The sequence below is a fragment of the Peromyscus leucopus genome, chromosome 8a (genome assembly GCF_004664715.2).
Source record: "Peromyscus leucopus breed LL Stock chromosome 8a, UCI_PerLeu_2.1, whole genome shotgun sequence".
Lineage (NCBI taxonomy): Eukaryota > Metazoa > Chordata > Mammalia > Rodentia > Cricetidae > Peromyscus > Peromyscus leucopus.
In genome coordinates this window covers 32492752-32506536 of record NC_051085.1, presented here as the reverse complement: position 1 = coordinate 32506536, position 13785 = coordinate 32492752, and the positions used below count along the sequence as shown (strand labels likewise).

General features: G+C 40.3%; 1 protein-coding gene across 1 annotated transcript in view; it reads left to right on the top strand.

The window, feature by feature from the left end:
- Positions 1 to 13573, top strand: part of Adgb (androglobin) — a 141994-nt gene extending 128421 nt beyond the window's left edge. Inside the window, exons 33-38 of the mRNA XM_037200383.1 lie at positions 167 to 346; positions 1251 to 1362; positions 3581 to 3910; positions 8150 to 8243; positions 8898 to 9081; positions 13161 to 13573. Of these exons, the coding sequence (XP_037056278.1) occupies positions 167 to 346; positions 1251 to 1362; positions 3581 to 3910; positions 8150 to 8243; positions 8898 to 9081; positions 13161 to 13346 (1086 nt within the window). The 3' untranslated portion in view covers positions 13347 to 13573. The remainder of the gene's footprint in view (positions 1 to 166; positions 347 to 1250; positions 1363 to 3580; positions 3911 to 8149; positions 8244 to 8897; positions 9082 to 13160) is intronic.
- Positions 13574 to 13785: the final 212 nt, after the last annotated feature.

Below are 13785 nucleotides of genomic sequence, written 5' to 3'. Positions count from 1 at the left end.
TGCTGTGAAAAAGAATATTGAGCATTCTTACACAAGTCTTGTGTAAATTAGGGTTTGATTTCTCCAAGGTAAGTACCTAACAATGAAATCACCGTTTAGGGAGTGAAACCTAGAACCTTTCTAGGAGAGAAAAGCATTTATTTTTAAAACTTTCTTTCCCCCCTAGCCAATACCCACTGTTCACTCTCAGCAAGAAGATCCAAACAAACCCTACTGGGTTTTGAGGCTGGTATCTGAACACAGCGACTCAGACTATGTTGACGTGAAAAAAGACACAGACCGATCAGATGAAATACGAGCCATGAAGCAAGCTTGGGAGACAACTGAGCCGGGAAGGGCTATCAAGGTCACCTGCCTGAAAGGCTGTTCTTTCTCACTCTTCCTTGGTAGATGTGGTCTGAGAGATGAGCCCTGTGGGTAAAGCCGCACAGGATTTCCTTTAGGTGTGAGATCTGGGATCATATCAGATTCTAGCCAAACTGTGACATGCGGTATGCCAAAACTATGAAACGTACCCCCGACCCTTTTTTTTTTTTTTTTTTTTTTTTTTTACATAGCTATGCAGGGCTGGATTCACATGTACCCTGAAAAACATGCAAAAGAGAGCATGCAAATGTTTAACGCATGTTTTCCTACATGAACAGCTTTAGAATAAAAAGTATGTGCTGCCCCCTTGTGGAATTTAAATATCTGTCCCAGCTTTCCACCACGAAGTGGCTCTCAACCTTCCCAGCCCTGTGACCCTACTTAGTAGGGTTCCTTCCTCATGTGGTGACCCCCCATACACCATGAAATTATTTTTGTTGCTACTTTCTAACTGTAATTTTGCTACTGTTATGAACCATAATGTAAATATTCTTGGAGATAGAGGTTTGTCGAAGTGGTAGCAACCCACTGGCTGAAAACCGCAGCCTTATAGTCCAACAGTTATTTTACCTGTGGTGTTCTTTGGCCTAATTCAGGGTAACTGGGGCAGATGAAAAATGATTCAGAAACAGTTGGATATAAGGTAGCATGCTGTGTATATTAACTTAGCATAGTGGGGCCGGCCCTTCCTTTTCCTGGTTCTCTGCCATAATCTACAAACCATCAAAATCACAGAGGGTTCAGAATTTTCTTCTAGGTAATGAATGGGTCTGGTCAAAGCCACCTTCTTTGTGTTCCCTTTTCATCTTCCATTTTTGGCTTGCTTTAGTCCATACCACCTGCTGCTTTTCAGCAAGCTCATAAGGCTGACATCTGTCTTCCAGGCTTCACAGGCCCGTCTGAAGTACCTCAACCAGTTCATTAAGAAGCCCATTGACATCCCTATCCAAGAGACTTTTTCTTCAACCCAGAGCCAAATTAAACCCTCAGAAGAAGGTCAGTGGAGGCCACCCAGCTGCTCAGGCATTTGGTGGGGCCTCATTAGCGACAAGGAATTATTTCAGAGTTTCTGGTCCTCAGGATTGTGAAAGGCCACCCGGCTTCACATCAGGACATGAATGGTCTTTAAATTATCAAGCCACTTACGTGTCCATATTTTCTCATCTAAGACTCACTTGCCCATTCTCCACACATAAGCAGAGGTGACTTTCCTTACTTAAGAAAAGTGGAAGAATACGGTATAGTGGCACACACCTGTAATCCCAGCATTTGGGAGGTAGAGGCAGGAGGCTCAGAAGTTCATGTCCATCCTCAGCTAAATAGGGGATTCAGGGCCAGCCTGGGCTACAGGAGGTCCTGTCTTGGAACGGAAAAAAGATAAGAAAAAGATGAAATCAGAGATGAAATGAGATTGTTACTCAATGCGATAGTAGCCACGGGGAATTGGAAGCAAGCCTACTACTGTAAATTTGGTACCTTCTTTATAAGAATACAAATAAGAATAATAAAATAAGTAGTAATAAAAGAATAGTCATAATGAAGATAACTACTTATATAGAATGACTGCCATGGCTTGGCAACTTATATTTCTTAAATTAGAGCTGACCCTAGTGTTCAAAGCTTGTCATTTCCAAGACCTACGATGTATACCAAAATGTACAGGTGTTCTAGATGCTTCTAGGAAATGGTGATGTCTTTGAATTGAATTTATGCACATTCTCCTGCATGCTTTAAATTATCATATTTCTTATAATCATAATTCAATCTAAGTGCTTTCTAGGTAGGTGTTATATACTATATCATTTAGAAACTATAAAGGCAAACAAGTATATGTATGTTCATTACAAATAAAACTAACATAGAACTAACTGTAGTAAATAACAGAATAACATTTTAAACTATATATTTCAAGTTATTTAGTATTTATTATGCTATGTGCATGTGCATGCTGTAAGGATGGTTGCCACAGTACACATAAGAGGATGGACCACTTTATGGAGTCAGTGTTCTCCTTTACATGGACTCTAGGAGTTGAACTCAGATCACTAGACTTACATAGCAAGCATTACTTTACCCCTGTGGGCGTCTTGTCATCCTTTAACTATATGTTTTTAAAATGTTGTATTAATTAATTAATGTTTATGTTATTGTGTATGTGTATTTTTTCCTGCATGTATGTTTATGTACCACATGTGTGTCTGGTGTTCAAGGAGGCCAGAAGACAGCATTCAATCTCCTGAAACTAGCATTATAGACAGTTGCCATATGGGTGCTGGGAATCAAATATGGGTCCTCTAGAAGAGCACCCAGTGCTCTTAAACACTGAGCCATTTCTTCAGCCCTGTCCTAACAAATTATTGATCAATAGTTAGTTGACTGAATCTGTGGATATAAAATCCAGAGATACAGAAGACAAACTACATTTGATTTGACATTTATATACCAACCCATTGATGTATATTATGATTTCCAAGGTGGAGAAAATCTCAATAAAATTTCTAAGTTCTTGAGAAACAAGAGACCCTGCAAGCATGCATACCTGGCCCTCCTTTGACCCATGTGTCTTCTCATCGATACCTGACTAGATCCAAGTACCACTGTAGTAGGCTTACATGGAGGCACAAGCAATTCACATCCCAAATCCTGCATTTTATTCAAATCAGAATATAGTGCAAAGTGGATCACCTACAGTGTATTAATAAATAGGAGACTAATGCATGGCTCACGTGAAATTTTGGGTTTGTTTTTATGTTTTTTTCATGGCCAAGGAGTCACTATTAGAATCACTTCTAAGGAAAATCCTCTCAGCTTTAGCATCTTCACAAGTAAAAACCCCTTTCAACTGCATTTAAGACAATTTAACTTAAGTGTCAAGACTCACTAGTCCCTTCCCAATGAGAAGTGCCTCGCCTATACACTTAAAGACCTCACCTCTGTCAATATCGTCCGCGTTTCTAAAAGCTTCTGATTATATGAGGCTTTCATATTCCAAGGGACTTCCAGGCTCACCGTACACATATGATATACTAGCCATACCATGCTTTGACATCCCAGATGCTGCAGGGTATCCATGCCCTGGTTAGGCACTGCAAAGCTTTGTAATTGTGTCCTCCAAATCAGGGCTCCTACGAGCAAGCCCCACTAGATATGTTTGCATGTGACTTTGCAGAGTGCAAGTTACCTTTTTTTCAGGAACATGTACATTGTGCTTTAGGAGAAGTAGCAGGGAGAGATGCTGCAGGGAGAGATGCTGCAGGGCGAGAAGCTGCAGGGCGAGATTCTACAGGCAGAGATTCTACAGGCAGAGATTCTACGGGGAAAGAGGCAGATGTCAAAGAAGTGCCATCAGCCACAGCGGGAAATATCCTGTGGAAGAAATGGCAGATGACCAAGGGCATCAGGGATCTGGCAAAATCCACAAGCAGCGAGAGCAAAATAGCTGTGGCGGGGAAGGAAGAAAAAGAGCCACCACCGCCCCCGCCCCCGCCGCCGCCCCCGCCGCCACTGCCGAGTGTGCAGCTGAGTATGCTAAAGGAGAATGCTGGTGAGTTCTGATCTTGCTGGTAAGGTAAGACATACACTTGTCTTTGCAATAACATTAGACACAGATTATAACAAACACACACCTGAGACAAGGGCTCCCAAAATTGGGGGGGAGGGGAATGTGCATCTGTTACAGCTAGTAACATAGCATGGCCCCCTGGCATATTAATCTCGAGTTCTTTTATTGCAACAAGTCGTATAGTAAAGGCTGGAATTAGAAGAAAATACTATTGACTAAGAATTCTTTATCCAGTAAAAATCATCCTTAAAAACTTAAGCCAAAGTAGGAGTTGGGGTTTAGCTTAGTTTTTGAGCACTTGCCTAGCACATGCGAAGAAGTCCTAAATTCAATTTTTAGCACTGAAAAAAGCAAACTAAAAAAGGAGGGGTGATTAAGGAAAAATAGGTACATCTTCTTGAAGACAAAGACCAATGGATGGGAGTCTAGAACAGATGGCTTAAGATAGGTGTCAAAGGTAACCCCCTGGATTATGAGAAAATGACCTCAGAAGGTAATTCAGACACTTAGATATATGTTTGAAGAATTCAGAATCATATTTCTGAGTTTTTAAATTGGTTTGACAAAAGTAACTGGAAAAGCTGTACTGTTGGCTTCTGACACACGAACAACATGCCAGTAATAGTACAAATGGTGGCTGAAGAAATGGAACTGTGTAAGGAAAATGTTTTATGTCCTGCTTTCATGAATACCAACCTGACGTAAATAGTGGAAACCGTGAAAGTGTATTATAAAAACTATTCTCAAACAAATGAAAACAGTAGCATTGCATAGTGAAACCCTCAAGACATGGCCAAGGCTAAGGGGGGGAGTCTATAGGGATGAACACCACCTTCAAAAAGTGACCTCACTACCCTCTCTAAGGTTCACAGAACTAGAGAACTAAGAACAAAACTAACTCAAGTTTAGAAGGAAAGAAATAAAAATCAGAACAGAAACATGTGAACTAGAGACTAAAAATCAAAATATGAATGAATAGCTACACTAACCTTTAAAAAAGAGGGGGAGGACTCAAGTAAAAAAAAGGAGGTGGAAAGGAAGACATTAAAATTAACAACAGAAATACAAAGGTGTAGCTAGGGATTATTATGAGCAACTATATGCCGGCAAAGACCTTAAATAGATGGGCAAGTTCCTGGACACACAGCTTACAGAGACTGGATGATGAGGAGCTAGGGGATGGCTCAGGAGGTAAAGTGCTTGCTATGGCTAGGAGAACCAGAGTTCAGATCTGCACCTCTGGTACTTACCTGGCAGCTTGGAAACATATGGATCCCTGGAGTTCACTGGCCAGTGAGTCTACAGGTTCAGTGAGAGACCATGTGTCCAAAAGGTGGACAGCCATAGTGCAAGACATCTGTTGATCTCTGGCTTCTGTCTGCTTCTCTGTACACACACACACACACACACACACACACACACACACACACACACACACAAATAAAAAAGTTTAAAAAATGCATGATGAAGTATAAACCTTAACAGACAGCTGCAAGGCTGAATCAGCAATAAATTCTCCACTAAAGAAAATCTTGGGACCAGGCAGCCTCCATGTTGCAGTGAATTAGATATGTGTCAAGCAGCATGAGTTAAGACTGTCATACTTATTGTGTAATGCTAACACTACACTGGTCTCAAATCAGACAGGTACAACAATAAAAAATGAGACTGATGAAGCTAGATGAAAAAAAATCCATAAAACCTGACAAACCAGGGCCAGAGAATTGGGTTGGTCTTAAGGAGTGCTTGCTGGTCTTGCAAAGGACCTGAGTTTTGTGTCTGGAGCCCATGCCTTTCCACTCACAGCTACTTATAACTCCAGTTCTAGGGGAATCTGATGTTCTCTTCTGGCTTCCATGGGCACATACACACTCATGTGAAGATTACCCCTACACACACACACACACACACACAGAGACAGAGACAGAAACAGAGACAGAGAGACAGAGAGAGACAGAGAGACAGAGACAGAGAGACAGATACACACACAATTAAAAAAATAAAATAAATCTTTAAAAACCCTGACAAACCAAATCTAATAGCACATTAAAAATATTCTTCACTATAATCAAGTCGTATGCACAGCAAGTATGTAAATATAGTTCAAAAGATCATTAAGTAGGATATGCCACATTAACAGAACAAAGGACAAGAAAGCAGGGAGGCTGAGCCAAACTCAACAGTCCTGTGATAACTAAGCAATGCATACAGTGTTTCACGGATCCATGCATGAAGGTGAAGGCCTGGTGGCCGAATTTACTAGTTCTAGCAGCTCTCTATATAGGTATATTTCTTCTGTAAACAGTGATGACTAGTTTCTTTCTAATATCAGTAAGATCTGTTATCCTTCCTCTCACCCAATTGCTCTGGTAAGGCCTTCCAGACTATGTTGAATGAAAAAGTAAACATCCTCATCTTACTTCAGACCTTAAAGATAATTCTTTTGACTTTTTTTTCCTGTCCGTAATATTGGAGTTGGTATCAATATGGCCTTTGCCTTACTTGAGAAATGACTTATTTCATGAAGTATGAAATGGCAAGGCAAGTAAAGGAACAATCAGGAGTGACTTCATACTGCACAATTACAATAGTGTCGCTTCCTGGGAAGGTATCAGTAGGGACAGTAGTTGAGTGGACTATGCATGGGAGAAAAAGGAACAGTGCCTGGAGCGTGGGTCAGCGAATAAACTCTCAATGATACGTCAATCCACAGCTCCATATAGTCATCCAAACCCATACAATATGGAAGACCTGGAGTAAATTCTTAAGTGAACTATGGTGTTTGGGAGGCGATGGCCACTGGGAAATAACAATGGAAGAAGTTACGTGTGTATTTGTGAAGGGTTAAACAGAATAGGTCCAGTATTGTTGTGAATCGAAAACTACTCTTAGAAAAAAAAAGAATTGAAAACAGAGAGAATGAAATGGAAAGATTTTTTTCTTTGTAATTCCAACTTTTATCATGATATTAATAACAGTCACTTTAGGTAGAGGGCTAGAGTTGGGTTAGTGGGATAAAGTACCTGCTTGCATGTAAGCCTGACAACCTGAGTTCACTCCCACATTAAAAAGTCAGATGTGGTGCCACTTATCTATGATCCTGATGCTCCTGGCAATGGGAGGTAGACATAGGAGAATGGGCTGGAAGTTCACTGGCCAGCTGGCCTTGGTATGATGTACAGCAGCAGAATTAAGAGAAATCCTGCTTCACCAAGGGGGAAGGTGTGAGAACTGACTCCCAAAAGCCGTCTTCTGCCCCCCCACTCCCCGCTCCCGCCACACATGCATGATATGCATGTTAACACATCAAACAAAAGAAACAAAGAAATGAAAACTTACCATCATTTCAAAGTCCCTTAAGAGGTTAACTGTAATTATTTTACCATGTGACCCAACCCATTCCCGCTTATAAGCAATGTCCAGGGAAACAAAACTGTATTCACCAATATAGACTAATGGCTGCCTGGAGCTTCTGGCGGGAATGGATGCTGACTGTAGTAGGGCAGGAACCTCATTTGAATTATGCAAATGTCTTAAAGCTGGATTTTTATGATGATCAAAGAAGCTAGTAGATTTATTTTAAAAGTATTGCATTGCATCCTTCAAATGAGGTAGGTTTTTTGTTTTTGTTTTACATGAAAACTATTCTTTCTTTTTATTTTAAACACATAGTAGTCTGGAAAAGTCAAAAGGTCACTATTATCCAAAGACTTAAATCCTTTATAAAATCTGTTTTTGTGACTCCCTGTGGGTGCATGTAGTAAAAGTTGTTCATTTGCTCTTCAGTGTGTTTATTTTATACATTGTTCAATCCAGTGGAAGGTACAATACTGTGTCTTAAGTACATTTAAATTCTAACTCTTGAAGTGCTCAGCATGATTTTCAGACATTTTTCAAGCTCTTCAAATTTTGAATCATTTAATTTGCTTACAATGAAACTTTGTAATTGAAAGAGGCTGTTTTTCCCTCCCTCATTTAACTGTAATTAAGAAGGAATTAGTTACTGTTCTAATGGTGCGTACTCATTTTTCCCCTCCTTCATTTAGCTATAGACAAATTTACACCCAAGGATAACTATAAAATAAGATCCATAAGTGTATTTCAATAAAATCCTAACAAAAATACAAGGTTGTTTCTTAACATAAAGCATTGTTGTCAACCAGGAGTTATAATAGCTATTTAGCTATTTACTTCTGGAAGCCTGTGTTCTTTGCTTTCTAGCATTATCCCGTTCACGATCTCAGACAGTTTTGGAAATGTCTCCACGACTCATTCGAAAAGCACTAGAATTTGTGGACTTCAGTCATTATGTACGGTGAGTTTTAGCACAAGTGATTAATATAGAAAGTGTGTTCATAGAATCTTAGATATATCCTCAATGGGCAGTTGCTAAGTAACCAAAAAGTCAAAATTAAATGCTAAATATGCCTTCATTTTGTTTGTCTTTAGAGTGGCATGATTTTTCATCTTAAATTTTGCAAATATTTTATTACGTTAATCACCAACTCATTTAAGTGACTTTTGTCACAACAATAACAAATACTACCCACTATGATTATTTAATTAAGTTGCATTTTTCTTCAGAACTAAATAGCAGGATGAATAGAGCCTGTCATGCATGTTTATATGTTTGAGAATGTCTTCACTCTTATGAAATGGATAAATTTAAAAGTAAAACCCATACAATACTCATAGTGTGAACACCAGTTTCACAGTCACCTTATTGAATGATATATCTGAGTTAACTGATAGTCTCCATAATATTTTTCTAAAATATCAATGAGTCAGTATACAGTATCTAACCCATTTTTAAAGAAAATGAGTGTTTATTCTACCATCTCTCATGTTTGGTTTGATTCAGACCAGCTCTCTGTTAACACAATTCTACATTACTTTGTGCTCTGAAATAACATTTACTTTCAAGCTCTCAAGAATGATTCTCTTGTTTCGTCTGACATTTTCCATCCAGGAAAACAAGTGACGAGCCTGTGCTGCAAACAGAGGAACTGAATAAGCAGCAAGCGATGCAGAAGGCGGAAGAGATCCACCAGTTCCGGCAGCACAGGTGCCGGATCCTTAGCATCAGAGACATCGATCAGGAAGAGCGATTTAAGCTCAAGGATGAGGTTCTAGACACGTATGGGAAAATGCGGGTGAGTCTAGATGTACCTGCGGTCACAGCCGTGAAGTTCCTTTGTAACAGAAAAACGAAAGCAGAGTTATACATCTGAGCATAAAGAATTATTTTTTTCCTTTTTTTTATTAAGAAAATGTTTTCATTCATTTTACACACCAATCAAAGATCCCCCTCTTCCTTCCTCCCACCCACCCCCAGCCTCCCCCCCAACCCAACTCCCACTCCCTACCACAAGAAGGCAAGGCCTCCCTCCCATGGGGAGGCACATCCAGTAGAGGCAAGTCCAAGCCCTTCCCCCTGCCTCAAGGATGCGCGAGGTGTCCCATCATAGGTCGTGGGCTCCAAAAAGCCCACTCATGCATCAGGGATGGATTCTGAGTGCATCAGGATCATGATGGGGGAAACCTGCAGAGATGAACAAACCAAACTAGTGGGAACTCATGCAAGTTGGATCAATGGCTGTGGAGCCTGCATGGGACTGGATGAGACTCTCTGCATGGGGAGACAATTGTGTAGCTTGATTTGCTTTGGGGGGCCCCCTGGCGGTAGAAAGAATTCTTAATACCTGACTCTAAAAAGTTCACTACCTCTCAGAAAGCCTGGACATACATGCACATATCACTTTTCACTCACCGCCCTCTTAAAACCCCACTAACATCATAATAGGAATCTATCTTAAGCTGGAATGAATGTAAGAGAAGACGGGAAACTGTTTGTGAATGTATAAAATGATGGGGTGAGAATTACATTATCCGAGTTGGGACAGGCAGACCTGATGCTGGCTGTCGGAACATGCTTTAGACTCTACCGGTTTGCTTATAGCATCTTGGCATGCCCCACAGGCCCAGCAGGTTGGCACTGTGGATGTTACAAAGCAAAGATGGAATGGGAGGAAGACAATTAGGCTTTTTTGGTTAAGTCCTCTTTAAAAGTCACGCATCAAAACCCCAACTTTTCACGGTGGGTGGCCGTGATCCTCCCGCTACCCACACACATCTGCAGCAGTGCAGAGAGGCTCAGCGTAGACATGGTCCAAAGAAAAGCTTTCGTTGCAGTGGGAGACTAGGATGGAAATGGAAAGATGGAGTAAATGTGTAAGCACGACTTCCATCTGTAAGGATAGAGATTTGTTGCTTTCTTCTCTCTCCCCTAACATACATACATACACACAAATACACTCAAATATGCTCACATAGACGTAGACACAGACACTACACTGATGTACAGACACACATGCTACGCATACTCATACACACAGATACATATATGTGTGCGTGTGTGTGTGTGTGCGCGCGCGCGCGCGCGCGCACACACACACACACACACACACACAGAGGACTGAGAATTAAAGAACTTTCTAAGTATTTTAGCCGTGATGATACTGGATTCTCCACCACAGTATTGCTTACTGATGTGGAGGAATATGCTAGTTAGATGTCTCTTTTTGTTTTGTTCGATAGGCACTTCAAACAAAACCTCTCCAAATATTAATTGTAGCAATTTTAGCCTTCCTCCTCATTTCAGGGCGAACATGTTACTTCACCATTATCTTCATCTTAGAAAGTGACAATCACAATTGCTCTTGTTCAGAGCAGAAACCTTTGAGACAGTCCTGCCTGTTACTCTTCACCAGTGATCCATTATCAAAATCCACTTAGTCTCCTTTGAGAATCCCTCGGAAGCTCAATTGCCTCCACTGTCTCTGCATCCAGGACCCCAGTGCAGACCATCATTGTTTCTGGTCAGGGTCTGGTCAGGGTCTTTCTGCAGATCCCTCATTGATCTCGCTAGCTACTTCTATTTTTTCCATCCTTTGATATGGTCTGTCCTTAGCAGCCAGACAGCTGTCATTCAGGATAAATTGTTTTATTTTGGTGTAGCAAACAACCGCACCATTTCAGTGACTGAGGCAGGATCTGACAAACTTGTTTTCTATAAAAGGGGGTGACATTTTTGTCTCTGTTGGTTCTTTGTGGTTTGTCCAGCACATACACTGTTTCTAGTTACTTTGTCCTACCAATATTAACACATAAAGATAATACTTAACTAAATGGGAATACATCAAATAAACAATACTTTATTTAAAACAAAACAGGCAATAGTCAGCTTTGTTCCAGAGGCTTCAGTGCACAAAGCCCTGGCATTTCTCATCCTAGGCACATATCTAATGCAGTTCAGTAGGTCTTTCTTATGTTTATTAAGATACTGAGTGAGGCTGAAAGAGATCATATGCAGAAACTCTCCTGTGACTATTATGACAGTAGAAGGGACCACATTGAACTGAGCGTGGCAGGCTTCTATCCAGAAATAGCACATTCTTTCCACTCAAATTTCATTAGTTAAAGCAAATCACATGGTCACCCACTGCTTCAAAAATGGAGTCAAAGTTGGTTGAATGTCCAACATACAGAGCTATGAAGCAATGCAATTCTGTTACTTAAGGAACCTGGTTGTTGTTTCTTTGTTACAGTAGTTCTAGCAATATAATACAGAGGGCAATGTTACCTTGAGCCTGAGAGAGAATGGGGAAATATTTTATGGATTGCACTAATGGCATGATCATGCCTGAGTTTGACATTTTAAAGTTATTTTCCTATATATGTACTTCCTTATTGTTTAACAAGAAAGTATAATACAGACTTAATAATAAAATATGAATCCATTTTAAATACATCTCTCCTAGAGAACAGAGTATGTATAAAGAAGGCCTTTGTTCTGGTTTGTTCTTATACTTGCAAGGGAACAATGGGAATTGTGTTTGATAAATGAATCAGAATCAATGAATGATTGTTAAATTGCACAGATTTAATATAACATAATACAATATCAGAAATAGGGAATTTCAAGGTCATTGGCCTTACTCTCTGTGTTTAGAAGCCAAGCTAATGAACTAGATGAGTGTGATGTAGAGAAGAAATATTAACTGGGACCCTGAATTCAGAGCCTAGTCATTCAACTGTGGGGTTCAAATAAACATCTTCATTTTGACTGAAGCCATTTTAACAGAAACCCAAGAGTAATACATTTCTTATCAAATATGAGAAAATAACTCTTCCAAAAACCCTCAAAAGTTGACTGGCATATATTCAACTGACTTTATGCACATCCTTAAGATGTTTGTGTCTTGCTCATTTCTCTTTCCAATGTGCCAGAGATGTCATCTTATGCCAATGCAGTATACTCTAGGGATCCAATTTTATGGTAGTTATAGTAGTTTTATATCATCAAACTCATTGTGAAATCTGATTCTGACATCCAGCTACACCAGCCCCTCAGTAAAACCATTATTAGTTGCAGAAATGTTGGGGGAAAAACTCTCAAACAATTCAGCATGAAGAGAAAGCTGGCATTTCTAAAAAGATCTCTTTATGCCAGCATCAGTCCATTAATCCTTATTATCCCACTGTATTGGGTTTGAAGCAGTAAACAATAGTGAGGCCTCCTCCACATCAGAGAGGAAGGAGATGAGAAACCAGCAAGGGGTCCTGAAAAGGACCAGCTAGTGAGATGGAGGATAAGTTAACAATGTGGTATCTAGTGAGCCAAGAGAGGTCTGGTGATGGCGGAAGAGGCTGTTGAGTAGGAACAGTATCAAGAACTGATCTTGAATATAGCTACGTGTGGATGATTGGTGTTCTAGATCAATACTGTTATCTACCATCCTAAGAATGAAAGAAAGATAGTGGGCTGGATTGGTTATTCAGAAGGTCTGCAGCACAGCCCCAGTATAGCTCATCAGAGAGTACAGGGGAGGAACTGGTAATCTCTTGAGCACAGTTGCTGTGTGAGGGACAGACTGGTCCTGAGCTCATTTAAAACAAAGGCCCACTACCAAAATCTCTACCAATTTCTCTACCTTTCTACTTTTCTCCCACTGATGTTTCCTTTGCCATTCACTCCACACTAAAATCTCACTTGCCTTGTGTCACAATTTCAAGCCTGTGTATTCCTAAATGTTCAAGGACAAGCCTAGCTCCCATCCTCAGTGAGTTTCTCCATCAATGTGTTAGCACGAGGAAAGGGAAAGTATTTCTCTTCTTGCTGCTTCTGCATCATTATCAGGGAGGCTGATTGGCTTGGGTTGTGTTTGAATAGGACTCTGTAGATGAATCCCGACAGAAGATCCTTGAAGTCCGGGAAGAATACAGAAGCAAGCTGCTGGAGGCGGAGCGCCTAAGGCTGGAAGCTTTGGCAGCTCAGGAGGCTGCAATGAAGGCAGAGACAGAGAAAAAGTCTCCAGTTTCTGACTCACAGAAGAAGAAGAAAGGAAAGAAAAAATGACTGAGAGGCCCCATGGCACCCTCTTCAGTAGAGGGAAAGTGTTGGAGGCACCGTCATTTTGCCTTTTGATAAAATATTAGACAAGTGGAGAAGATGTTCCCCACTCATGGTTTCTACATTTTAATGTTAATGTGTTGGTTTCGTAGAAAGGAATTGAAGGTATTAGTGTCTCAGATGTTCTAATTTCACTAAAATTGCTAAAAATAAAGTTTAGATTGTAAATAAAATTGTGTTGCACTTTGAATTTCTTGCACTAAAATAGATTTCTGTGTGCATAGTGTGTGTGTGTGTGTGTGTGTGGAACACTAGGATTGCAGATGTGCTCATAGACATGGCATTATACATATGTTACAGGGAATTTTAAGTTATAGACTCTTGTGGCCACTGTTTTGGACCCACTGAGACATCTTCCCAGTTCTGAATTTTAAATATTTTTACT